The following is a 26,758-nucleotide window of genomic DNA, read 5'->3' as shown; positions in this document are numbered from 1 at the left end:
CAACTTCCGCTGGTTGTGTATACATGATTTTTCAGCAGGAGCGAACAAGATGGGCGGTGATTGGCTCTCCAGGGGAGACTGCCCTGGCACCCAATCACCTCTAGGCCCCCCGACTCCCAGGGGGGGCAATTTTCAAACCATGACAGTTGGGGGGGTTTTTTTTGAGTTTTTGGTTTGGTTTGGTTTGGTTTTTTTTGGTAGCAGCTTCCTTGTATGAACATGCCCTTAGAGGAGTTGATATAACAGAAGGGGGCTGACAGGAGATACAAGTATGTTCCTTAAAGCCCACATTATCTTGTCATAGTAGAGGAGATAACCAGATACCAAAATGATAGGCTGCAATGTAACAGGCCTGAATAGAAAAACCTGCAGTAAGCCTAATTTTTGTATTATTATGAGAAAGAACAGTTGGACTTAATATGGAAGACAAAGAAATCAACCAAAAAAAAAGTAAATAAAGAGGGGGAAAAAAGGTAAATAAAATGTCTCTCTTCAGTTGGACATTGGGTTTAAGTTCAGAACGCTAATCAGGCCCTTTAAATACATAAATACAATAACTCTTGGAGTGGCTTTTCCGCAATATCCTAATGAAGTAACCTAGTATGATTTCATCATCATCATCATCATCATCATGGCTAGGCTTCTCAAACAAAGATCTGGGAAAGACTCTACCCACATTACAAGCGCGCTGGTGGCTAAAAAGGCCAATATGAGATAGACACGTCCAACTGCAAAAGGCACAGCAGAAAGACTCCTTGGGTGGTAAATTCTGTGAGACACGATTCTTTCTGCATTGTCTTTTCTCCTCAAGAGTGATCCTGTGTGCGTTCTCAAAGGAAGCAGCGGTGTTATAGATGGTGTGTCTTCAGACCTCCTGATTGGAGGCCAGAGCAGACCAGTTATGTTGATCCATATGGCCGAGGCTGAGATGTTGTTTCAGGGAGTCCTTGTATCTTTTCTTTGGGGCTCCTCTCTTGCGGCAGTCGGTGGCAAGTTCACCATAAAGGAAGATCTTAGGGAGGCGGTGGTCCTTCATCCTTGAGATGTGTCCTGCCCAATGCAGCTGTGTTCTCAGCGACATGACCTCAATACTTGTGACTGCTGCTTGTTCTAGAACAGACGTATTAGTCACATAATCTGACCAGTGGATGTTTAGGATTGTACGGAGGCAGCGTTGATGGAAGCATTCTAGGAGACGCAGGTGGTGGGGGTAGATGACCCATGATTCAAATCCATATAATGGAGTAGACAGCACAATGGCTCTGTAAACACTGATCTTTGTACTTTTCTTCAAGTGTTTATTTCACCATACTCTTTTATGGAATTTTCTGAAAGCACTATATGCCTTTGCTAACCTGTTGTCTATCTCTCCGTCAATCTTACCGTCCGAGGAGATGAGGCTACCTAGGTAACTAAACTGCTGGACTGATTTGAGCTCTGATTTGCCAATGGTGATATGGGGATGATGGAAGACTTCCTGAGATGCACGTTGATAGAGAACTTCTGTCTTCTTTAAGCTGACTTCCAGCCCAAAAAGCTCGTCAGCATCTGCAAAGCAGGATGTTAAACACTGCAGAACTGCTTCTGTGTGGGCAACGAGGGTGGCATCATCAGCATAAAGCAGCTCCCGGACAAGATGGTTTAAGGTCTTAGTGTGGGCCTTCAGTCGCCTTAGGTTGAAAAGGCTTCCATCAGTACAATATCAAATGTAGATACCATCCTGATCATCAAGGTCTGCCGTGGCCCTTTGGAGCATCATGCTGAAAAAGATTGTGAATAGGGTTGGTGCAAGAACGCAGCCTTGTTTCACACCATTGGTAATTAGAAAGGGCTCAGAAAGTGCATCGCCGTATCTGACTTGGCCGTGCTGATCCTCATGAAATGAGATGATCATTTTAAGGAACTTAGGGGGACATCCTAAACATTCCAAAATCTGCCATAGACCTTTTCTGCTCACAGTATCGAAAGCCTTGGTGAGATCAACAAAGGTTACATAGAGACCTTTGTTCTGTTCCCTACACTTTTCTTGCAGTTGTCTGAGAACAAAAACCATGTCTGTTGACTCTGAAACCACATTGGCTTTCGGGTAGAATTCCTTCTGCTATAGCGGGTATTAATCTGTTCAGGAGTATTCTTGCCAGGATTTTGCCAGCAATGGAGAGCAGAGTAATACCACGGTAATTTGAACAGTCTGATTTAACTCCTTTCTTCTTATGTAAGGTGATGATGACTGCATCATGAAGGTCTGATGGAAGTTCACCTAGTTCCCAACAGTGCACCACAAACTTGTGAAATTTAGCATGGAGTGCAAGGCCCCTATGTTTCCAGACTTCAGGTGGAATTCCATCAACTCCAGCTGCCTTGCCAATTTTCACCTGCTGTATGGCCTTAAGAGTTTCTTCCAAAGCAGGGGTAATATCCAATTCATTCTTCACCAGTTGTTATGTTGAACTACATGGCTAGTACTGAAAAGAGTCTGAAAGTGTTCAGACCATCGATTCAGAATGGAGGTTTTATCTGTCAGAAGCGTTTGACCATCTGTGCTGAGTAGAGGGTTTTGGACCTGGTATGTAGGCCCGTATGCTGTTTTCAAGCATATGATTTGTATAGGTATAGTTTAACTGTGGAAAAGAAAAGAAGTTGGGAGAAAATGCACTCTTGTTAAATGATTTGTTGAGTCTAAATTAAAAATATTCTTCCACTGACGAATAATTGACTGATTGCGATATTAGAAGTAATTCAAGTAGCTCAAAAGGACATTTAAAAGGAGGGCGGCAACCAGAGGGCACTGTTAAGGTGTTCATAGTTCAGAGGAGAAGGCAATACAAAGGCAAGAATAATATGCTGAAGAGCAAATGATTATGAACTGGGTGAGAAAAGTGCCATGACAACTCGTAGGTGGAATAACAGGTGTTTTGTGTTTTTTAATAACTAATTATTGTATGGTGTAAATGGACCATGAACAGAAACACTGTATTAAATAACTTGAGAAAAATTGGACAACATATCGAAGGGAAAATATCATGGTACTTTCAAAGGGTACTTTGAGCTTCAGCAATGTTACTGGCCCAATTCCATTATCCATTTTTTCTTTTATGTGTTGTAGAGAAAGAAATGATAAATAATTCAGGCCAAGGAAAGTATAAACGCCACAGGGTTAGAATACTTACCAATGGGGGAACTGTTTAAACTACCTGTGAAAAAAAGGCAGACAGCAGGGCAAAGCATTTTGCCTTGGCAGGAGAGGCTGTGTAGACAAGTGGTAGTTTTATCTTCTTTTAAGGTATTTAACAGTTGTAAGCCCCAGTAATACTCATGGATTGGCCTGCAGTGAAAAGTAGAGTCAAAGGAGTTCAAACAAGATATTTTACTTGCTGACTTGTTTACCTTTGCTATTTATTTTTCCCCACACATTAAAGAGATGATGGGATAGGAAAAAAAATTTTCATAAAGGTATTACGTATGTGGGATGACAGTACAGGTACAATGTAATTATGCTCTTCTTACTACATCTGTATTATGTTAACCATTCAGGGATGTAAATCAACAGAAAATTAATCTCTTTTCAATTTATTAGCTTATACTGCTTTGGCTCTACAAAGTATCTTTTAAAACCAAGAGCTCCCCATTCAACCATCATAAAAAAAGAGAAACTTGATAATTTATAATTAAATCTGAAGTAACATTGGCCATACAGCCATGCACCATTCACACCCTGAATGTGAAGATGAGAAGCTGGATCACATGTAGAGTTGGATCACATGTAGAGTTGGATCACATGTAGTTCTATGCAGAGGACACTGACCTATAATGGATTAAATGGATTGAAGCCTATGGGTTTTTATATTGTCCAATATTCAGTCGGTAGCTTGACAGCTAGAAGTTTGTTGTTGTTTTTTTTTCCTCTAGAGAACATGATAGCAACTTCAGAAAACCTTGCTACTGGGTCAAAAACCTTCCTAGTTTAGTGTATAAGCTTAGGGGAAGATGTAAGAATGGGAGAAGCACACAGTGATACACTCCATGATCAAGCATCTAGTGATCTGTAGCTTAAGATTTATGAAGCCAGAGACTATTTCATCATATTCTGTGTGTAATATCCTTGACGAATCTTCTATGAATCTGTCAAATAGTTTCTGAACTAGTGTTTTTGCCCAACTTGCAGCAATGAGTTCCCACAGTTAAGTTAGAGAAGAAAGTACCTCTGAAGCTGCAGGTGACCCTTTAAAAAAATTGTTATGCAATACCTTTTTTCACTGCAAGAAACAGCAAGTCATTCCATGTTAGTCTGTTTCATGTCACTTGTCATTTCATAAACATCTAGCATGCAGTCCTTCAGTCATTCTTTCGTGTTGAGTGTTAGAGACTTATTTAATGTCTTCACATATGGAAGTTGTCCTAGGTCTTCAATAGCTTCTATTTGGACTTTTCTATGCCTTGTCTTGTAGCCCATCCAGTGCGAGATAGGAAGACTAGATTTACATCTTTTATTTTAGATGAGAGAACATTATGAATTTAAATACTAGCACAAGATATTATACTTTCTTTTGTGTTTGTTCCTAATAATCACTGATATCTTATCTGGCTTTTTTGTCTGAATTGAGGTGATGTGGTCATGAAATTCCCAACTGAATTATTATTCTTGTCTGATTATACTAATTTAGAGTCCATAAGGGACTTCCCTGCAAGTGCACTGCTTTGTATTGTTTAGCTTTGACTTTATGTGCTGTTTTATTTCTTAATTCTTCAGTATCTTAAGAAAAAAAGAAAAACTGGATGTAACTATTCACAAAGACCAGCAGATATCTACCACAGAAGATAAAAATATTATTGCTCTAATTGGAGGCATGATTAAAAACCATGTTTTCTCCTGACATTCTAGTCAGACATACAACTTAATGAATATGTTGCAGAAAATGGTTTAGCCTCAAGAAGAAGGATATAGAGACTCTTCTGAGAATCTCTGAACCTGTAGGTTAAGGTCTGGTCCTGGGAAATAGGAAGTCTGCTCAAATTCTTACTCCACTTCAGTCAGACAAGGAGAATGGATATGGAATGTCCTTATTTTGAGAGATTGAATAAGTCACTTCTCTATAATCCCGAACTATGTTCTGAATGTCTCTTATTATTAGCTAGTGCCTCATATGTGACTGGGCTGAAAAATCAAAACATCATTTTGGAAATGCTAATATAAATGTTTTTACTTGCAGCTATTTACTGCATTTGGAGGAAATTTTTAACATCTTTTTTTATCTTAACCCTCTAATCTTTTATTGAATGTTTTACTACACACGCCCATTCCTCCCCAATAAAAAAATGTAACCCCAACCTCAGCCTCTCAAGCCCATTTCATTCCAAAGGAGAAAAAAGATTTTTTTTGTGTTTGTTTTTTTTTTTTTTCTTTCAATGGGGAGTTATTCTTTTTCCAGCTTCTAAGCCTCAGCGCTTAGGAAGGCATAAAATGTGTGTGTTTTAGGTTGTTTGTGGTACCTCTATATTCTTGACTGTAACCAAAGGTTACAGTTTCCTGTAGGTTTCCTGTACTTGTATGGCCCTGAGAAAGGGATTATTTGAAGACTGGAAAAAATCCAGAATTATATTTGTGCTCAGGGTTGTCTAGACCCTGAATTTTCACTGGCTGTATATGAGTACTAAGCAAAAGGATTTGAACCCTAAGAACATGCTTCAGAAGTTGGGAAAAGAGGCTGTGCCAAGTGGGGAGAGCTTAGAGATACAAATCTACCTGATCGCTGACTTCTCAGTTCGGTGGCAAAATGGTTTAACTTCTTAAAGTAAAACTCAAGTGAATTTTGGGAAGAAAAAACTATTTTAAATAAAAAAGGGAAGGGTTAGGGGATTTTTTTAAATATCAAAGTACTGTGTTATGACGACTTCTGTTTGGAAAAAAGTTATGTGAACTTAATCTGAATGTTTTGTAAGCCCAGCTTGCTTTTCCCATTACAGGATGGAGAGGAGAGTGAATAGCAGGCTGAGGCTTTCTTGAAAGCAGGCTAGATAATTATTTGTATTGGCACATGGAAGGCTAAATAGAGTTTAGCAGGGCAGCTTCATCAGTCCTCTGACTGAGTTGACAAAACTGCTTTTATTTACCCCAAACCCACATTTATCTGAAGGGCAGTAAGTCCATGAGAGGCTTCCTGGTGCTTGCAGTTATTTGAAAGCAAACAAACCAACCAAATTCTTCAAAGAACACTCACACATCAAAAGTTTGAGGCAGGAGTTTGGAATTTGGCAGGAAGAGTCATGAATTTCCTTGTCTTCAGGAAAAGCATTATTAAAAATTCCTGAAAAAGTGTTTCTAGCCTTGTGTACTGGGGCCAACAGAACTTGCTGGTAAAATTACACAACCTTTTTCCCCATGATGATATGCTTTTGTTACCACTTCTTATGTAAGATGTAAGGGCTGCTTTAACGTACTGTTACTGTTTGTTTAAACAGTAATATGGTGACATCTGATTTATTTTTGTCTCTAGATCTACTGCAATGTACTCTTAAGTGCTTGGTTCAACATGCAGAAGCAAAAAACCCCAGTTTTCAACAAAATGTCTGTTATGCACAGGCTGTCTAAATTTAATTAACATAGTTTACTTGTGTAATCTTTGAAGGTAGCAATCTCATAATGGTGCATGTTATTATAAACTATATTATTAGCAGTGGCTCTTGTATTTGAAGATGAATGCTATACTGGACAATTTCTACTCTAATAATTTCTTTTCTTATTGTTTCGTTAGAGTTATTGATTTTGCTTGCCTTTCTTATGTGAACTTGTGCTTCTGCTTCTGTGCTGGCACTGGCTCTTGTCTGAAGCCACTGGGAGTTACTGCAGGAAAGCAGGACACTTCCATGTATACCCCCACAAGATCGATTTTAAACTTAAACTGCCTTGGATGTAGTGTAGTTAAGTGACACTGCAAGCAACACTGATGGTGGAAAGTGGAGGAGTAGGGTTACCCTTTGAGGTGGGTGTTAGATGATGTGTATTTCACATCTGTGATGTAAAACTGTGGTGTAAAAATTAACCAAGTGGGTTACCATTTTGGTTTCTGTTGGTTCATTGCATGGATCAAGGGAAGTGTCTCAGTGCCTCCTAAAATTATCCCCCTTCTCTGTCATTCCAGTGGGCTGCCTTCTGGCATTTTTGGCAAGAAGTATTTGGGCATGCTGTAATAAGAAATGTGAAGACATTGCTGGTGGGAACATCTAAATGTGTCTTAGGAAAAATTATTAATAGAAATAGAGGTATTTGAGCAAGGAAACGACCCCTCAAAAATATGTTTACTCAAAAGTGATGGATTCTGTCATTTTCCCCCTATAGATTTGAATAGGCTGAGCACGCACAAAATCTCTTTAGATAATCATTAATATGTAACCTTTATACTAAATTGTATCAGTTTTTCCTTTGATGATAGTATTCAAGTGCTGACAGAAAGCTTAACATCAGTGAAATGGGATACCTGAGGAAGAACTTTGGAGAATGCCTTGCAAGTCTGAAGGGGAAGGTTTTCTGTTCACCTCTGTCCCCTGTGCATTTGTAAGGGTCTTGCCTCGATAAGTGTGTGAGCTGCTTTCCTTCCTTCCTTATCCCACCTTCTCGCAGGGCCCCAGGGGGCTGCTGGGCAACTAAAGTTGAGGGAGAACAGTGCAAGGTGGTGTGGGGTTGGAGCAACCTCAAGCAAGTGATCTGGCATGTAGCCACAGACAGCTTGCAGGCGCTTGACCATCATACTTAAAAATGTGCACAGGTACTACATGACAGTGAACTGTACTGGGAATGCTAATGGTATCTCAGGTGCCAGGCGAGCGGGTTTATTTCAGAGAATGGGGCGAACTGGGAAGGTCAGTTGTACACGACTCACCTCTTACATGCTTGAAGTTTCTGTAATTACTATTAAATAAAACTGTAGATACTTGGAAACCAAAGCTATGCCAGCTCTTCCTCTCACCTGAAGGTACTTCATATTTCAATATGCTTCTGATACAGTGGTGTGTACAGATCATTGCATTTATGGAGCACCATACAGTTTTGAATTCTTCCTCGCGATGACACCATCCCAACAGCACGACATATTTTTCTCTGTCATTTAAAAGGCATGCAGGAAAGCTGGTGATAAAAATTTGTGTTGGTTCTGTCTGGTTATAATGTGTCTTCCAAAATAAAGCATACAAAAGAGTTCCATGACAGGGAAGAGTGCTGTCTGGATGAATTTTTTTTAGCTTTCAAGTTTTATAGATATATAGAGCTAGTGAGGTGTAAATATGTGTTAGTTGTTTTCTTCTCTCTCTCTTTTTTTTAAATATTTATTTATTTATGTATGTTTGCTTCACTGAATTCTATTAAAATATTCTAGTTTTGTTGTGGTGTTTGAATTTTTTGAGTTTGATTATAAATACGTCACTGTAACTTTTGTCCATCAGAAAGTATCTGTGCTTGTTTTGTTTAGGCAGTAAACTGAACGTGAGCATGAGTATAGCATCAACAGATAAAACAACAATGCAAATGCAAAAATCTTCACAATCTCAGTTTACTGGAACTTTAAGTTCAGACTTAAAATTAAATAAAAATAATCCAAGTACTTGAGAAAATAAATATATATTCCCATTACATGTTACATAACTGTAAGAGAAAATCCTGGAGTCTCTAAAATAATGTTTTATCATTCAGTCACCATTTCTGTAATCTCTAGTTTTATTCCTTCTCATCACTGACAGCATGTGGATGTGCGTGTGGAATTCAGTATCATCAAATATCCCATTGCAAAACCTTGTAGAGTTAAGAATAATTCTTTCTTGGGAAGTACCAACTTTGAAGAAGGCATTCAGTTTTGTTCTCAACCTGCTGGTTCCTGACAATGAAGCAGATAAAATATTTCTTTCCAACAATAATCACAACATTGAGACCTCAAGGGAATTACTGATACATGTGGATAATGAAGTCATTGTGATCAAGTCTTTGCCTGAGATATTTCTATAGCTGACTCATTTATCCTGACTGATTTTTTTTTTTTAAGAGTTGAATGTCTTCTCATTACAGGCACCTCTTTTTCTTACATTTATTCATTTATCCTCTAGGAATGTACTGCATAAATGTCATTAACACAATGAAGTCTTTTTGACAAACTGTGTCATACTTTTCTAATTGATTCCCAGAGTAACATGGCCTACTATCATTCAGAAAATAGGCATGTGTTCTGTTCATAAATTGTGCAGGGGGATGACATGGTGCAATTTTTAGATAGACCTTTCTTTTTTTTTTTTTACATGTAAGCTGGGCATGTTCTTAACCTTGTTTATGGTTTCTGCTGACAATGCTAAACCTGTGCACTGCTCTTTATTTTAAAGGAAGATAATAAAATGAATGTGGTGGTGTTTCAAATCAAGGTGAATAAAATGCCATGGTGATGCATAGGATATAACATCACTATGCAGAAGTTAGCAGTTTTTGCTGTTGAAATAATTCCTATTTCAGCACTTCAGGTGGTCAGTAACTGCCACGTCACTTAAATTAGATATATTTTAGCTGCATGAGCTTGCAGACTTTTTTGTACCTACTGCACAGACTTGATATATTAGGTGCTCAAAGCTAAATCAGTAGCTTGAAGTGAGCTTGTGACATACTACCCTTGTTTGCAGACCCCAAATTAGAGATATTATGGTGAAATATGTCAGTACCCTACCTAAGCCAGCATTGTGAGCTCACTGTTCAATTTGCCATTTCTGTTTGTTGCTGTTTTTTTCTCCAGTGACTGGTTCTGTAGGTAGTTACCTGAATTTCACTGTTACAGATATTTTCAATGTTTATTTAAAATTGATTCTTTCAGTTTTCCCATTCCATGTAATAAAAGACAATGAAAATGGTCTTGCAAACTTCCTGAAGTGAGTTGGATAAATTACTCGATACGACCTGGTCACTAAACTATTGCTTAGAATGAGTTCATTGATCCAGACAACTAACTCTAGTAATTAAAATGTAACATTTTGTAGATATTGTGTCTCAACCTCATGACTAGCAACTAGTGCCAGATACTGTGCAGTTGTGATAAATTCTATTTTAAAGTCACAGAAATAATGTTTCTGGAGTCACAGAAAGTAAGTTTGCATAAGCATAATTAAAATGAAAAAAAAAAGAGCTGGAGAAAAATCTTTGTGGCAGAATACTAGATCACGAGCTGCTCAAGGTTCTCCTTGCACTTATGGTCATAGGACAGCAGCTAAGTTTGAATTAGCTTTTAAATGTTTTTTGTTTTGGTTTGGGTTTTTTGTTTTGTTTTGCTTTGTTTTTTAAATATAGAGGCAGCTTGTAGCTATATGGAACACTTAACTATAAAAACCTACCGATTTCTACATAAAATTATTACATAGTGTAATATGTCTAAGTCATTTCTTTGCTGATAATGTTTTTACTGCCTTCTCTTCAGTATACTTTTGGAAGGAGGTGTTGTTAACTTGCATGAGCTGCAGGAACCCACCATAAATGCTTTCTCCAAGTTATCTGTAAAAGACGAAGATGGGAGCAATAGAAACTTTTCTATCAGGAAAAAATTACCAATGTAGAAAAATAAAGCACCTGTTAAAATGAGTTCAACTTGATGAGCAGAGAGACACTTTTGACCACTGGGTAAAAAAAACCTGAAACAAATAAATATATTGCAAAAATGGTAAATGAGTTTATGAACTTATAGAGAAACCAAGCAAGGGCTTTGGAAAATATTAATTAAATGATTAAGGCTTGTGAGAACTTTAAAGGGCTTGCAGCTGGTGGGGTTTTTATTGTATGAATCTATAACCAGCATTTGGTTTTGGAGAGTGGATGTGATTCTAAAACTCCTCTCAGGTCTTTGTGAGTTGAGTGTTACAGCTAGTTTAAGGAAGCATGCCCTCCTCCAGCCTCTGCAACATGCACTGCCTGCAGTCAAGCTCATCCTGATGAAACCTGGTTTTGACTGCTGCTGTGCCTCACACTGATGTTCCCACCAAAGTGGGAACAGGACCAAGCATGGCTAAGGTCATGGAAGCTGATGCCCAACTGGTGGTCTGTAATTGGTACAGTCTACCCAACTGAGGGGGTAGGAAGTTAGTGGACAAAAGTATAACTTCTGAGGAAAAAAAAAAGCCTGAGAGCAGGCTGCAAACAGCAGAGACTGTTGTAGCAGCTGCTTCTTGTGCCAGCCCCTCCCTTTTCCATGGGCAACGCTATAGCAATTGAAGACTTGCTTATGCCCCCCCTCCTTTATTCTGATGTTTTTCAGATGCATTACATCTTTTGGGCAGGAGTAATTTATGTAGCTGATGTAGAGTATGTCTGGCTGAGAATAAGCTTTACACTTGCTCATCTCCTTTGCCACAAGAATAAGGTGGGCTGCTCAGGTGAGAAGGTCAAGTACCACTACATGGTGTGCAAGCGAGAATCCTGTGAGCTAAGTCCCTAATAACAGCATTTCTCACTTAAGGCTGCGTGTGTGTCTGCAGCTTTGAATTCGGTAGTTAGTATTGTTCTGATGTAATTTGGTTTATTGAACTTCCAACTTGATTGGTCGTTGGAAGGTCTTGGAGCAATGTAGATCTAGAGGTGTGTTTTTAATAATGCAGAAAAAGAAAATATGCTGCTTTTTTGTTGGTTGTTTGCTGGGTCTGTTTTTATTTTGATTTCCTTCTTTTCAGAAGCCAAGTACAGTGCTCAACTCCAATTATTAAACTGTCCTCAGTGTGTTGGGTAATCTATTTAATGCGTAGTCTGTTGGGCTTTTTTTATTTGTCTTCCATGTGTTATACAGGAAAACCATTAAGGACCAAACTACTCACTGGAGATGGCATTTATAGGGTGATAGATTGAGCCGTGAGTGTAGTCTGTCATGCACAGAGAGAGAAAACTTGAGTTCTTGTTGGAAATTTAAAAATAAACTGCAGAGAAATTCTGTGACTTTAAGGTTCATAATATCTCCACTACTCATCAGATCTGTGCTTTCATGTTGGGATCCCTCAGTCCTCTGCATTAACCTGTGTTTTAACTGAGTAGAATAATTTCTCATCAGGCAAGTACTGCTTTCTGTAATACTTTTCCACTTACCTGGCAAAGTCCCCTGTTTGTGTTAATACAGCTGTTATTGGTGCTGAGGAGTGGCAGGTCTTGTCAGGCTGCTGTCAGCATAGAAGATAGTCAGGTGTCCTTTCAAGCAAGCCGAGTCCAAAATAAACCTATTTGTCTTAAATTCTTCCTAAAAATTTTGAAGAGATGAATAGATATTTCTAGTCTATAATGTGGAATGATTTTTTCCAAAAATTAAAAACCTCATTGTTTGTGCTAAAAGCCTCCATGGTTTGTTTTTATCTTCAAACTTTTCATAGCTCATTTTGTTACCACCTTCACAATCGCATAATTTCTTTCAGTTGTATTTCTTTGGAGCCTTACATATTAGAATCATCTTCTATTTTTTTCCCTCCAATATATAATTTATAAGAAGATATCCAGCTTTGATGGACAACACTCAGACAGAGAATGCAGAATTTCCTACAGTATTACCAGTTATTGATCTTCAGTTACTATTTGCATTGGTACATTTGTGGCTTAATACTGTATTTGAATTTAAGCTTTCAGTTACTGCTTCTTGCTAATTCTTTTTTTCCATTGTATTAACCAGCTTTTAAGACAAAGAATTTTGTTTTCCTAGTAGTACTTGACTGCCATAATTCTTTCTGCTAAATCTCATACATTTTCTCCAAGTCTTAAACAAATATTTCTACTCCTTCAAGTTTTCAATATTTTTTAGGAGGTATGAATCCCTAAAACAGTATGTAACCTTCCAGCACAGGAAGAGTACTGATGCAGTGTAGGTGTTGCAAGGGATTGGCAGCCTGCTTCCCCATGCTCTTCAGGCCCTGTGACATGGGGCTTCTGATGCAGCTTTGCCACAACATCTCGATCTGCAATCTGGAGCCCAGTGCAGAGGTACTAGCACACTTCTGCACAGTCCAGTTCCTGGGCAGTAGGGACTTTCCCCTTACTCTACATGCCTTGGGTGTCTCAGACTGCATTGCCTAGGGCCTCTGGTCCCTGGGGCCTTCACATGGCAAAGGTTGTGTTCCAATTATACATAGCCAGTGTGGGTCAGGCACTGAACCTCAGCTGAACTCTACTAGAAACCCAGAGTACTTGTAAGAAATATGCAGATGTACTTAAACAGTTTTGCAAGAAATTTCCCTAGAAGAGGGAGTTTAAGTGAGAGCTGAGTCAGTCTTGAGTTGTTTGTGGAGGCATCTCTGCTATGCTTCCTGGAACATCCAGTATTAGCTGTATTTATTTGGCCTTATTTGTTTGTTTCTTTGAATTATGACAAATTTTAAAAGAAATTTGTATTCTTTTGGTTGACCAGCTTTCTTGATAGTTTGTGGTGTAATTAAGACACATCGATTTTAATTTCTGGAGAGGTGAGGCTGATGTTGGGCTTCTTTTAATAAATGAGTGCTTTGCTATACTTGTAAAAATTAAGCTTATTATGATTACCCCTGCTGTATGTACCACATAACCCTATAACTTAATACTCACCAGCATACCAACTGTATAGCTTGGTGTGAAGCATTTCACAGAGAAGGCTGAACATGCTGACACCAGAGGGAAGACACACTGTGCTCATGAGTGGAGGGAACTTGCAGGCTATTAATGCACAGCAATAATGTGTGGAGGTACTGTACAAGGCGTGCATGGGTCAGAGAGTGGCAAGGATGAAGGCGTGCACCCATTCTATGTGTTTGAGCTGTGTGGTGACCAACACCCTCCTCCCCACCTCCCCACCTCCCCAGTCCCTTCTGCTGTGAGCAGGACAACAGTCTCCTGTGACTCCTGGTACGTGTTATGCGCAGCAAAACATGACTCTTGTAAGTAAATAAGATTTTATCAGGTATGCATCCAGTATCAGCTTTTCCTCCAAAGTGGAAAACCTTGTAGGATTCTGGTTTAGTTTTATTTTTATTTTCTGCCTCGAACTGATCGTTAACAGGACGTGATTACCATAGTAATGAAACTACCTTTCTTTATTTTAAACTTAGGAGGTATTTAATCCTTGAGGGCAGTGTAGTAGGACTATCATCACCCAGGCTAAGTAAATAGTATTAAGCCACATAGTATGCGTATGTTACTTGAAAATATAGGAAGTTTTATGCATATTAGTTACTGTGCTAATAACACTAGGAGCCTTTTCTGGTTGATTTTTTATGTCTTTGAATGCGTAATTATTTTTATACAATATTTAATAATAAAAATATGACACAACTACTTAATCGTAGGAATACTTACAGCTGAGGTTGATGCTGCATGCTTATTCTAGTCATAGGTACCTAAATATCACAGTACATTTAATATACAATGTCATATACATACTGATGTGAGCATAATGTACTGCTAGTAGCTCAGCAGAATAGAAACTTTGTACTGATGAAATGTCAGTCTTAATTTTTTATTACCTTAGCTGTGGGCATTTTATGTCAAAACCAGATCTGACCAAATACTGAAACATGCTATGCAACGAAAATGCTTTCATTTATTTAATGTCTTGCAAATGTACAAGTGGTATTTTGCCATAGTCTTTCAGAGATGTTAGTGGCTATGAAAACCGGAAGAGGTTTCATCAGATTTAACACCTTCAGGGACTGGCTAAAAATAAGTCAGAAAATGAATCAGTAATTAAACTAGTTACATTAGAAAAGGAATCTTAAATTTTGTGCTAAGCAAAGGGAGAAATGAAACTCACCATGCAGGGTCTTTGTTCAAATGTTTAGTGTATCTTAAATACCTGTTGAAATTGTGGTTCTACTGAAGAGCTAAACCATCCATGGGTTGAAATTTTTCATAAAATATTGTTTAGAACTTTATGGCTCTTCATAGAGTTTCATGGCTGAAAAAAGGGGAACTGAGCTCAAGGAAAATTGCTTGCAAGGAATACTGTGTGCCTTAACCACATCTACTCATAATAATTGAGGGATGTGTTCTTTCTTTGGTAGAAATAAACAGTACAGTTCTCCAGTTTAGTTGGAGTGATCAGGGCATTGTGAGGGTGGAGGGAGGTCACCGTGCTGCCCCACCTGGCTTCAGGTCTGGGTGACTGGAAGCCACAAAATGCATCTGAGTAGGGCCCATCTGCCTGCAGAGTGCCTCAGCAGGGCCAGGCGGGAGGGTGGCTGTTGTGGTGGGCACCTTGTGAGCCTCAGCTTCCTGCAATGCTAACATCTAAGCCATCACCTGTCTTGGCTGAAGCTGAGTTTTTGTGTTGTTTGTAAGCCAGAACAAACTTCTGAGAGGGTGATTTTCTTGGGCTTCCCTTTCACACATCTCCTTTTATTTTTCATGCCTCATATAAGAGGTTTTTAATTTTTGGCACACTGTCTTCTCAGGGCATTCTGAAACTGTATTACTTACTACAGGTGGACCCAGATTACTGGGGTAAAAAGCCAGAAGCATAAAATTACTTGAAAGTTGTAAACTGTGTTTTAAAACCCACTGAAAGAAGAGTGTGGTTGATGCGTGTGATATTTGCTATGGGAATGGCAACCAAAACATTATTAATGGCTTTGTTCTGTCTTTTTAGTTATCAATGGTGATTTTTAAACCATTAAAAGTTCAGGTTGCTGTATATACAAAAAGAAATTATGTGATTTCAAATTATAATTGGAGATGTGGTTGTAGAATAACAAATGAGAATAATTAATAGAAAGTTAATTGGGTAACATAAGAAAAGTTTATCCTGGTATATTGGGATTGCATGCTTAAGTTGATACTTAGTGTACTTTTGGGATTTCTGGTTGCACCTCACCTCTGGTTCTGATAGTATATTGTATTATGAAGAATATTAATAATGTTGCAGAACAATTACTGGTTCATTTGCTAACTGATTAAAATTCATGCATAATTTATTTGAACTGGAAGAGACTTTATAAATAAGTCTCCTTGGCCTCAAGAGCTTAAAAACAAAATGTGTATGCTAATATAAGAATGTGCTTTACTTCTTAACATAAAAACTTAATAGGCAATGGTATATTAGTCTCATTAATGTGAGGTTTTATTTGTGATAATTGTGCTCTTAATCAAAGTGTATACTTCTAAACATAGCCATATGTTTTAGAAGTTTTATAACTTGGAGTCGGTAATGCATCATGCTCATCAACGATTATGGTTTTTTTCTGTAATATATACTGACCTTAGAATACATTAGTTTGACATTTAATATATTAGTTCCACAGCAAATAAACCACCCTCATTAAGCCCAGCTGCATTTATGAGCTTTGATGCAGGTAGGGATCTAAATAAATTCATATGCACATTTCTTGCCAAAACAAGATAAAATGTTAATAATTAATTGAGATATTTTCTACAGCTTTGTATATCCTAAACCATTAATGGAAACACCTTGGAGCATTCAGCTTTTCAGTCCAGGAGGAGAAAATCAGCTCCCATTACAGCTGCTATGGCATGGCCACAGATTCCTTGGTCTCCAAACAGAGCGTTTTGAGACGCAGCTAATTTAGAAAAAAGTCTGCAAGAAATCCTTTTTCGCCAAAATGTGGGAAACTTGGTTGCTTATATAGCAAATATAAATACACTGTTCAGAGCAAGCTCTGGCATCTGGAAGGAAACTTTACTGTTGGATATAGAGAATAAGGCAGAACCAGAGAGTCGTTAGCTGAACTTCACCAGGCAGTGCAGATGGGATGTCAAAGGAGGTTCACCACCCCCCACCATGAACTCTGTCATTGACACTAGTGGGATCATTCCTAGCAGGCAGAATATGTACAGTTCTTCTGTGTCTCAGTTTCTGTTGTGGAGAGGGTGGGGGGGATGGTGATGAGAAGGGTTCCCCTCTAAGGAAATCTTATGGTCTGGGGCTAAATGTTATTTTTAATGTACTGGCCATGAGATCCCCTCTAACTGATCAGAGATTCTGCACTGTTAGTTCTGCATCACTGCTGTGTGAAACCCCTGTGTGCACTGAATTTAGCATTGTTGCCTAATTAACTGAAACAAATTAGTTGAAATATGAGCCATCTGGAATGAAAATGAACCTTCCATCTTTATCAGTGGATTCATTTTATTAGAAAAGTACATGTTGCTTGTGATTTGTTTCTTAAAAAAAATCATGCTGAGGCAGTGTTTCTGTGTTAACATTTATCAGGGTAGGGGGGATCGCTCCTTCCCATTTGGTTACTTTTTTCACTTTGCAGCTGCATTGAAATATTTAGGCAAGCAGAAGCTGATGAGAACAGGGAAAGACAAAAGGCAGCACATACTGTTTTAATTTCAAAATCAGTAGTAAGTTACTGAAGACTCAAGTTGTTGCCATATGTCTTTATTTTGTCATTCTCCTGGCATTTTTGCTCAAGTCTGAGTATTCTGAATGCCTGTAATAGGCATCTGTATCTTTTACCCTAACTGCATCTGGTGGGTTTCAAGTTAACTGCAGTGATACTAGTTTTTAAGAATGTTCTGTGCAGAGTTAGTGTATCACCTACTGCAACTATTTCTAAAAGGAAAGTACAAATGTAGTTTCAGTCAATAAAAGAAAATCTCAAGTTACTGCCATAGTAAATTATATAAAAGAGCATTTTTTTTCAGAGAGAAATGTTAAGAAGCAGCAATATATAAATCAGATAGGATTTCGTGGTCCCTAGCTGAGATTTTTAAATGGAAAAAATAGCATTAAGCAGATGCCAGCGGTGCACCACTCACTTCCATCAGCTGAAATTCTTCTCAGCTCTTCTCCTTTGATGTTGGTTTGAATATGCTTTTGAGTTTTGGAATCTTTGCTGGCCAAAATCTGACAACTTTCTATGTAAAGAGTCCTCGTCTTTGTGGGTTTTCCAGCTTTTGTTTTATCACTGGCTTATTTTTTGTCTCCCCTGCAGAGCCACCTCGGCCAATAGCACCCCCACAGCTGCTGGGCGTTGGGCCTACATACTTGCTCATTCAGTTGAATGCCAACTCCATCATCGGGGACGGACCCATTATCCTGAAAGAAGTGGAATACCGAATGACGTCTGGGACTTGGACCGAAACCCACGCTGTCAATGCACCAACATACAAGCTCTGGCACCTGGACCCTGACACTGAATATGAGATTCGAGTCCTGCTCACCAGACCAGGGGAAGGTGGGACTGGGCAGCCAGGACCACCGCTCATCACCAGGACCAAATGTGCTGGTGAGTGCTACTTTGAAAAAATGAACAAAACCTCAAAACTGTCTATTAATTGGTCTAATCCATTGGCAGGCTTGTTAGCTTCAATTAATTTGTAGCAGAACTTAAGGATTCCCTTCACACCCACAGGATCTCCAAGTTTCTGTGCCAATAAGGATTAGCTGCTTTTTTCAGTCATTTGTCTAGGTTGCTGTTTGCTAACCCTGGGAGGGCAGGTTAGGAGATGGGACTTTAGAAATCCAAGAAAGCATTTTGTTTCTCCTTGTGCAAGGAAGGAGATCTCGTGATTTCTGGAAAGTACAGACCACCTTGTTTTTTCACCTTTATATTTTCACTTACATTTTAAATAAACTTACACATAAGAGAACTTGCATGGTAAAAAAAAAATATGTTTAAGAAATAAAATTGTATTAAAAAATGTAGTGTACTTCTGCATAATTTGTCTTTTCCCAAGCAGTTACAAATGGCCTGCCAGAATCTCTAAGAACTAGAATAAAAATACTAAAATCTCTAGTCATGACTACTCCCAAAGGAAGTGGTCACAGCTCTCAGGCACATGGTGTCATTCTTGGGGCTGTCCTGTGCACGGCTGGGGGTTGGACTGAATGATTCTTGTGGGTCCCTTCCAACTCAAGATATTCTATTATCATCATTATCATCATCATCATGAAAAATGAAGATATTCTATTATACTCTAAATCATAAAATACAATTGCAAATATTAATAGAGTATTTTCTCCATTTTTGACTACCATCACCAAAATCATGTGCTCCTGAGCCCTGAAGTCTGCTTCTTGTTTCTTAGAGTGCCCCTGCGTGGCCAGCACCAAGAAGATTAAGCACAGCCAACTTGTGTTATATGCTGTTCCTTCTAAAGATACTTAAAGTTATTTTAATCTCAGCTTTCATAAGGAGAAAGATAATACCTATATCTCATAATTGTCGGGGAGAAAAATCAGGTTTGAATCTCAGACTGGGAGACAAATAAGCATAACTTAAATTGTGGGTTTTCTTTCCCCTTTCTCTCAGGACTTCTGGGGCCTGACAGTATTTTAAAGTTGCAACTATATTAGATTTAGCAAAGAGTGCGGAAAACCATCTATTCAAAATTGCATTAAAGTAATCAGAAGGAAAAGCTGCAGTTTCAGGTTTCTGTGCGTCAGGTATATGTGTGCAAATGTGAATAAGAAATATAAATGAAATAGTTTTTTCACAAGTTTGTGAAATATCTCAGTGGGACACCTCTTTCATGCATGACCACTCATTTTGTTTACATAAGAAAGAGTGTCAGGATCTAGATTAGAAGCCAGTTCAGCAGACTAGGTCAATAGGCATGAAACCCAGGAAATTAGACAGTCTTTTTGAAACTGGACATAGTACTGTCAGAAGCTAAGGCAAGCAACTGGAGACTAAACTGAAGCATCTTTTGGAGTTTGTGATCTTATTTATAATTTAGGCTGTCTTTCTAGTGAAGTAAAAAGCTCTGTGTGTCCATCTCAGTTAAGGTGACAGTTGCTGAGATCTGAGTAATGTTAAAGCATTGGTTAATTGCACTGAATTGGTTTAGACATTCTTCTGAAAATGTAGGAATTGGGAAACAGCCTCTGTTTTAAAGAGGCTGAGGAGAGGCTAACATATCCAAATGTTCAGGTTCTTTTCCTAGCACTTAAAAAATGTAATTTCGTTTACCCAGGTTGTGACAGACAAAAGCTTTTTAATAGGAAAGAAAAAGAAAGGAAGTAATTATTTATGTGACATACTTTCAGAAGCCAGTTAGGGGAAACAATGTTTTGGGTGTGATTATATTTTTAATTTATTTTTAGCATAATGCTCACAAATAAGGCTCCAAAATCTAGTCTGTCCTGACAAAATTTTTTAATTCAATATAATCCACTATGAAATGAAGCAGATAAAAAGATACTTGAGCAGAAAAATCTGAACCTGTGACAACATTAATAATAATGAAATTTCAAGCTGTTTACCTTGCAGTAAGACTGATTCTTCTTATTCTATCAAAGTGAAGGCAAATAAATGTTACTATTAGCTAATTGCATTTGGAAGACGGTGAGTCAGCAAGGGCTTGTGAAGACTGAAGGATTGTGCCCACCGTCAGGGATGAGTCAGGGGCAGAACTGGCTTGAACAGCAGGTCACCCTTCTGCCTCCTCACCTGTCTGGAAAATGAGACAGACCTTCCTTTTCTGCAGTGTTTTCCCAGGGCTTCTGATAGATAACTGCAAGCCCCAATCAGTATGATTTTTTTATTTTTATACATTTTGCTTGTTAAAGGGAAACTATAAACATAAAAATTAGTCTTTTCCAAAGAGAAGATTTATAAGAAAAGGTAAAGGTAATAATGGAATAGCTCACCCTGCAGTCTCTGCTGCTACCAGTATTGTACAAGTGACTGGCAGGTGATTTACTGTGCTATATTAGATGACATCTCTGCAGCAATATCTTCTTTCTGGAGATCCTTCAATTATTCCTAATTCTTGTTTCTGACAAGATCACTTTTTTCCAGACAGATACTCTCTTTTCTGTCAATGTTCTTTGTCAATTTTGTCTTTCCATTGGTTTTATACATATTAGTTCAAATTCTGAAACAAGTTATAATTGTTTATCTGCTCAGTGTCAGATGGAGTGGTGGGAAATAAATAAATTTTCAACATGAAGTTTTGACTGCTCTCTATACAGATTAAAAAGCATACATTAGTGAATGTTGATCTGATGAGACTGTAAATATTAAAGTTTACATTCGGAGTAGCAGCAAAAGCAAGCTCACTGAAAAAATAATCAGGATAGGTTAGTATTCTGCTCTCTGTTTGTTTAATACTTAAACAAATATTAACATTGTTTTCAAATGAAGATTAAAATATTTTTCTCCATAATTCATTCAGTATTTATAATTTCATTATATTTCTTAATAACATCTTATTGATCAGTTGACCTGTGCTTTGCAGGGGGTGTATCTTACTCCTTAGTGATTTGACTGATGATTGTACGTATCTCATTGCCATACATGCACATTATTATTAGGTATTTAGATAATTTTCGCTCTTCCTCATAGCAAAACTAGTGTCTGGTGACTCGTTTACTAAATGTTTCCGCTAATGCTAAACAAAATTGTTCTTTAATGAAGGGATAATTCTTCCACTAGTTAAGTCCTCTGACAGCCTGTTTGTCTACCTGGCATTTCCCAGGTAATCTTTCTTGCGCTGAAGCTGAGTGAATGCATTTTCCTAGATGTGTTGTTTTATCAGTCTGCAATTAAAGATAGTGCTGAGCAATCAAATATATGAAACCACTGAGTGTTTTTAAATGGCTGAAGTCTAAAACATGTGAAACAAAGCACTATTTTCTGACATTATCCTCCCTAGCAGCCAGGCCTATGCTTTGTGTTTTCCTTTTCTAAGCACCACTGATGATGGTACTGGGCACTGTGTTCCCAGCTGCTGATGCAGAAGGCTCCTGCCTCCCCATCAGTCCTCATGGGGCGCCTGAAATTTATTTCATTATGACTACACTTCCTGCCTGGTGTCATTGCTCACATTATTCACTTTTTAAGGATTTTAACATCAAAACAAAACGCAGAAGGGTAACACTTGAATCAGAAGTAATCCTTACGGCTGTTTTCTGTGGCTTTGGAGTGTGTCATCCTTCTGAGCGTATCCTCTGAGTTGTGATTGTCTTTCCTTGGGGAAGGTGTGTGTGTAGAAAATATGTGGTAATATAAAATTGTGCACTTAGCCTACTTCTTCAACTGTAAGCTAGAAGTTATTCTGTTACATTGGCTGCTGCTTCTGAGTAACAACTCACAGCTCAGTTTTATGATTAACTGATATTTTAGTAGCAAAGGAGGTCAATAGTTCAGCCTGTCCAGAGCTTAATATATGTATACAGTGCAATTGCTCGCTCTTATTTTACTGAAGTTCAGTGCAAAGGTGTGATTTTTCAGAAAAACATGAAGAATTGTAGAGGAATTGGAGAAAGAGTCCTTTGTGTTTTCATTTTTTTTTCCAAATGACTTGATTTTAGTAAACCGTTGCTTGTATGATTTGGTTTTGATAACAAAACGTTATCAAAACGTTGGGGGAGGGAAGCTTTATGGTTTTAGCAGGGATAGAAATGGAAAAATATATATCAATAAAATAATAATAATAATAATAATAATAATAATAACTGTTGTTATTATTATTATTTTTATTATTATTATTTCATTGTTCAAAATCATTATCCATCACAGAGACCTGCTATTGGTAACAGTCAGCCTCAAGGTACAATAGCGGAGATGCTGGTTCAGGGATGCAGCACTGGCATATGATTGCTGCAGTTGAAGTTTTGGGAACTTTACTCTCTGCTGCCTTTTTCAAGCACCGAATGTTTGTGTGCAGTTTCCTCATATATTAATTTTGAAAACAGTGTACACAGAATGCAGAATTCTGCTGAATTCTCCTCTAGCAAACAAAAAAACCAAAACATGGGGAAACGTTGAAAAACAAAAGCAAGCTTAAGGGCTTTTGTTCATTGTCTGGGGATTTATAAGAGAGGGACCACAGTGATTGAGAAAGTGACCTTGCAGGGCCATTTGGAGGACTGAAATATTGTCCTGGTTACGTAAAAATTGTAATTTATTTTGAAAATGAGTTCAGTGGAAGGGACATTGCAGTATAGAATCTGCATGTGCTGATGTGGGATTTGTGCAGTGCTACTTCAGTCGGTGTTGTTTGCCTTTTACACTTGCAGAGCGAAGGCAGAGTGTTCAGAGTACGGACCTGGATTTACGGGCTTTGTTGTGTGCTGTACATGAGAATTTAGGATGTTGGTATGTGAGGCAATGGTCTTGTAAAATTGGGTACAGTCAACATCACAGGAGGGTTCTGGAAAATATGGCGCTGAATGGATAAGCTGTGCTCTTCATTTGTGTCCCCTGCAGTAGAGCATCTTCAATTATTTAAATCTTTGAAAGCTAATAAAAATACAGAATTTTTAATTTACAGAATGTAATTTTCAAACATTTAATTTTATTTTTTTTTTAAATCGAACAGAGAGAAATAATTACCTTTACAGAAAAGCTTCAAACAGAATTTTTACTTTATTTCTCTCAAAATAGGTATTGTTTGGGACTTACCCTATAGCTTCAAGAGGAGCTTAAACACATTTTGAGCATTTAAATTCCATGTTTTTATTACTCATGTTTTTGTTTTTTTTTTACAATTTGAACACTTTTTTAGAATAAACTAAAGATGAACAGCTTGAAACTAAATGAATATGATACTTTTAAAAATTATTTTATGTTTGTCATTCCAGAACGGCCCTCATTACACCAATATTTATAACTTGCTGTTGTTTTTACGAATGTGTTTGGCACTCGAGACTGTTTCTGGGCTTTTGGCCAGGTAGTAATTGGAAACATTTAAGATCTCACTATCAGATTCTAAAGCACCAGAGTCGTGTCCCGTATAGGCTTACCACTTGGCTATGATATGGGGGGGCAGAGTAGGTAGGTATTTGAACAATAGAAAAGGTCTGGACTAAGGAACTTCATCATATTCCCTTTAAGACTGAATACTAGAATTGTTATTGAGAAAGCATCCTGTAGGAGAGCTATCTGATTTGGACCATGCAACCATACTCTGATTATTGTGCTGCTTGCCACTGCTGAGATACCCATGCTGCATATAGAATCCTAATGATGCTTATTTTCAGAAGAAAGGACTATAGTGCAGCTGACTTACCTAGCAAGAGAGCGAGCAGCCTGCCCAGCCAAATTCGTGTCAGATTGTGTAAATTAAGCATGGTATCTACTTTTTCAAAAGAGTACAATGCTGATGACTCAGTTGAATTGGCAGTAAACTGCAAGTTCATACGCTGACCTACCCTAAATTAGTTTTCAACTTTTTTTGTTTACTATGTTCAGCCTTACTTAGTATCATTTATTTGTTACTTGCAGCTGCAAGTTCCCTCTGTGCTAACTGGAAACTTTCTTCCTGCAACATTTTGAGTTCCATGTTATACAATGAGACATGGGTTTTCTGAATTCTCTCCTTCTTCATTTTTGGGATAAACTTTGTTCATGGCTAGTTTTATATAGTATAGTATCGTATTTATCAGTGAATCACACTTATGCTCTTCACTTGGAGTTAGGATAGCAGGGTGGTGGGTTCATCTAGCGTGGCTACCCACATTTCAAAGCCTCTGTTCTGTGCAGTGACCTCTTCCTTTACCTTCTTTCTGAGTTCTCTGCCAGTGGGCAGTGGAGGATGAGTTATCTACAGTAAGACATGGTTATGGTCATTGGCACTTGACATACTGGTCAGTCAGGGCTTCAGTTCAGTCACCAAGTTGAGGGAAGTACTTCAGTTGAAGTTACTGGCTCTCTTGGTGAAGGGCACTAGGTCAGGATACCACTTCACTGCATAATAGAGGTGGGGGGAAGAAAAGGAGCAGCTGCCAACACCACGCAGAGCTGCCCTGTCTGTCAAGCAATTGCTCCATCTCCTGTCTCATCTTGGTTTGTTTGGCATCTTTTCCTAGAGCAGAGCAGGCCATAGCACTGAGACCATTGTGATTTATCCGAAGTGCATGTAACTAGTCAATAGATCACACTTCCGAGAGGAGCACTGTCTGTGGCAAGAAAATGTATTGCAGTACATTAATCCACAGTGCCCATTCTAGCTGTAAAAGAATGGATGTGGGCAATAATTCATATTGCAGCACTTGAAAGTGCTATGAGTGCACCTGGGCCAGATAACTCACAGCCTGATTATAGCCTCTTCGGAGGAAATTCACAGTTTTTTGGTCTGCATTTGCTTCCAAAAAACACGACTGCAGGTTGAGATAATATTTCCCTTTCAGAAGACTGTAACTCTTTTTTTGAACTATGACTTTTATTTTTAATTTCAGCTGAAATAAATAATTTTTTTAATATGATTCATTAGTGTGTTTGATACTTTAATTTAGTTTGCTTTCCTAATTAAGGTCTCTCAACTGTTCAGGAATGCAATATTAATTTTATAGTGTTTGAGAATTGATAAGTACGTAAATAGAACAAAATTTTATAGGACTGGCTTTTATTGTATTTTCATTTATCAGTCTATGAAAAATTAATTGGAAAATTCTAGTAAGGTCTTGAGAATTGCTCTTGTCATGGCAGCAATGACGTGTTTTGAAAGCACACTGATTTTTCACTGTTATTTTGGCACTATTGACACGGTAGTGTTGGGTTAGGTAGGGAACGCTGTGAGTAGCAGGAGTGGTGATGTGGAAGGGTGGAAGAGGAAAGGAGTACCAGCAGCATGTGCTGAGGGGAGAGATATTAATGAGATTTCTCAAATGCATTCAATAATTTTTCTCTCTCCCCCATGTCTCTCTCCAAAGCCATTACAGAGAGATATCATAACATTCTTCCCAAAAGCCATGGTTCTTATTGGCATAAATTCTTTGGGCTTTATTCTGCTAGATAAATCTTTATTTTTCATTTAATTCTTGTTTCCTTTTTTATTTTTTCAACTTTGTTTCATTTTAATAGTGAGCAGCATAATTCTTTTCACCTAATTTGACCCTAGACTGTATGAGGGAAAGCTGAGTGAATTTTACTCTCTTCATTTTATTTCTCAGTAAATTTTCTTGCTGGTGCTGAGAAGGGGAATGAACCAGGTGATGCTTTTGTATGGAATGATAATGAAATAGCTTCCATTATAACAAGGAGTTGAGGAGCATATTAAGCAGCAGCTGATGTCAAGTTACACCTCAGGTGATCAGTAGGTCCAGAAACCTAAAATGACTTGTCAAGACTCTTAATGTTACATGGTTTTGTTTACTGTTTGCAGATAAAAATCTGGAGCAATCCTGGAAAGTTCCAGATGACTTGAAAACAGACATTAAAAATACTGACACGAAGGCTTAGGATCACCCAATTAATTAAAAGAATGTCATCTTGACTATAATTCTGAACAGAATAATAAACAGCCAATACTAGGGTTGATTAATGAAGAATTAAGGAAGTAATGTAATTAGAGACAGTCAACAGGTTTATAGAATACTCATCTTGTCAGAATAACTTGATTTTTAAAAAATTAAATTACAGATCTGGTTAATAAAGGCGATATTGTTCTTCACTAATGCATTTAATTTGATATAAAACATTCTGATTAAGAAACCAGAATAAAATCAACTCAATGGAGAAGAACTAGCTTATATATCTAAAACCATTTTTATGGATTAATTGAATAAACATTTCTATTTGGGTCCTATCAGGAACCATTCCATGTAATTTGTAAAGAAAATGTAACTATGATAGAGTGGGTAAATTACAGAAGATTGTGAAACTAGTAGAAGAAAAGTCACTTGAATAAAGAATTGAGTTACTAATTTACAGTGGTTTGAAATTAGTGATGCTAATCTATGTTTCAAGTAGACCAGCTGCAGTACAATCAAACCAAAGTAGACCATATGTACAGAGAGGAAAAGAAACCTAAGAATCACTGACTGTTAGGGCTGTCACTTGGGCACTGGAAATAAAAGAGTTCCTCTAGTCCTTGGCTTGTAAACCAGAGCAAAAT

General features: G+C 37.9%; 1 protein-coding gene across 5 annotated transcripts in view; it reads left to right on the top strand.

Moving 5' to 3' along the window:
- PTPRK (protein tyrosine phosphatase, receptor type K) overlaps positions 1-26,758 on the top strand; it is a 397,810-nt gene that overhangs the window by 209,780 nt on the left and 161,272 nt on the right. For all 5 annotated transcript variants that reach the window (XM_017829151.1, XM_017829141.1, XM_017829132.1 and 2 more), the window contains one exon: positions 17,908-18,201. In XM_017829151.1, coding sequence (XP_017684640.1) covers positions 17,908-18,201 — 294 coding nt within the window. The remainder of the gene's footprint in view (positions 1-17,907; positions 18,202-26,758) is intronic.

The sequence above is a fragment of the Lepidothrix coronata genome, unplaced genomic scaffold, assembly GCF_001604755.1.
Source record: "Lepidothrix coronata isolate B3197 unplaced genomic scaffold, Lepidothrix_coronata-1.0 Scaffold5, whole genome shotgun sequence".
Classification (NCBI taxonomy): Eukaryota; Metazoa; Chordata; class Aves; order Passeriformes; family Pipridae; genus Lepidothrix; species Lepidothrix coronata.
The sequence above is the reverse complement of the archived record's forward strand: the minus strand, read 5'-3'. Positions and strand labels throughout refer to the sequence as shown.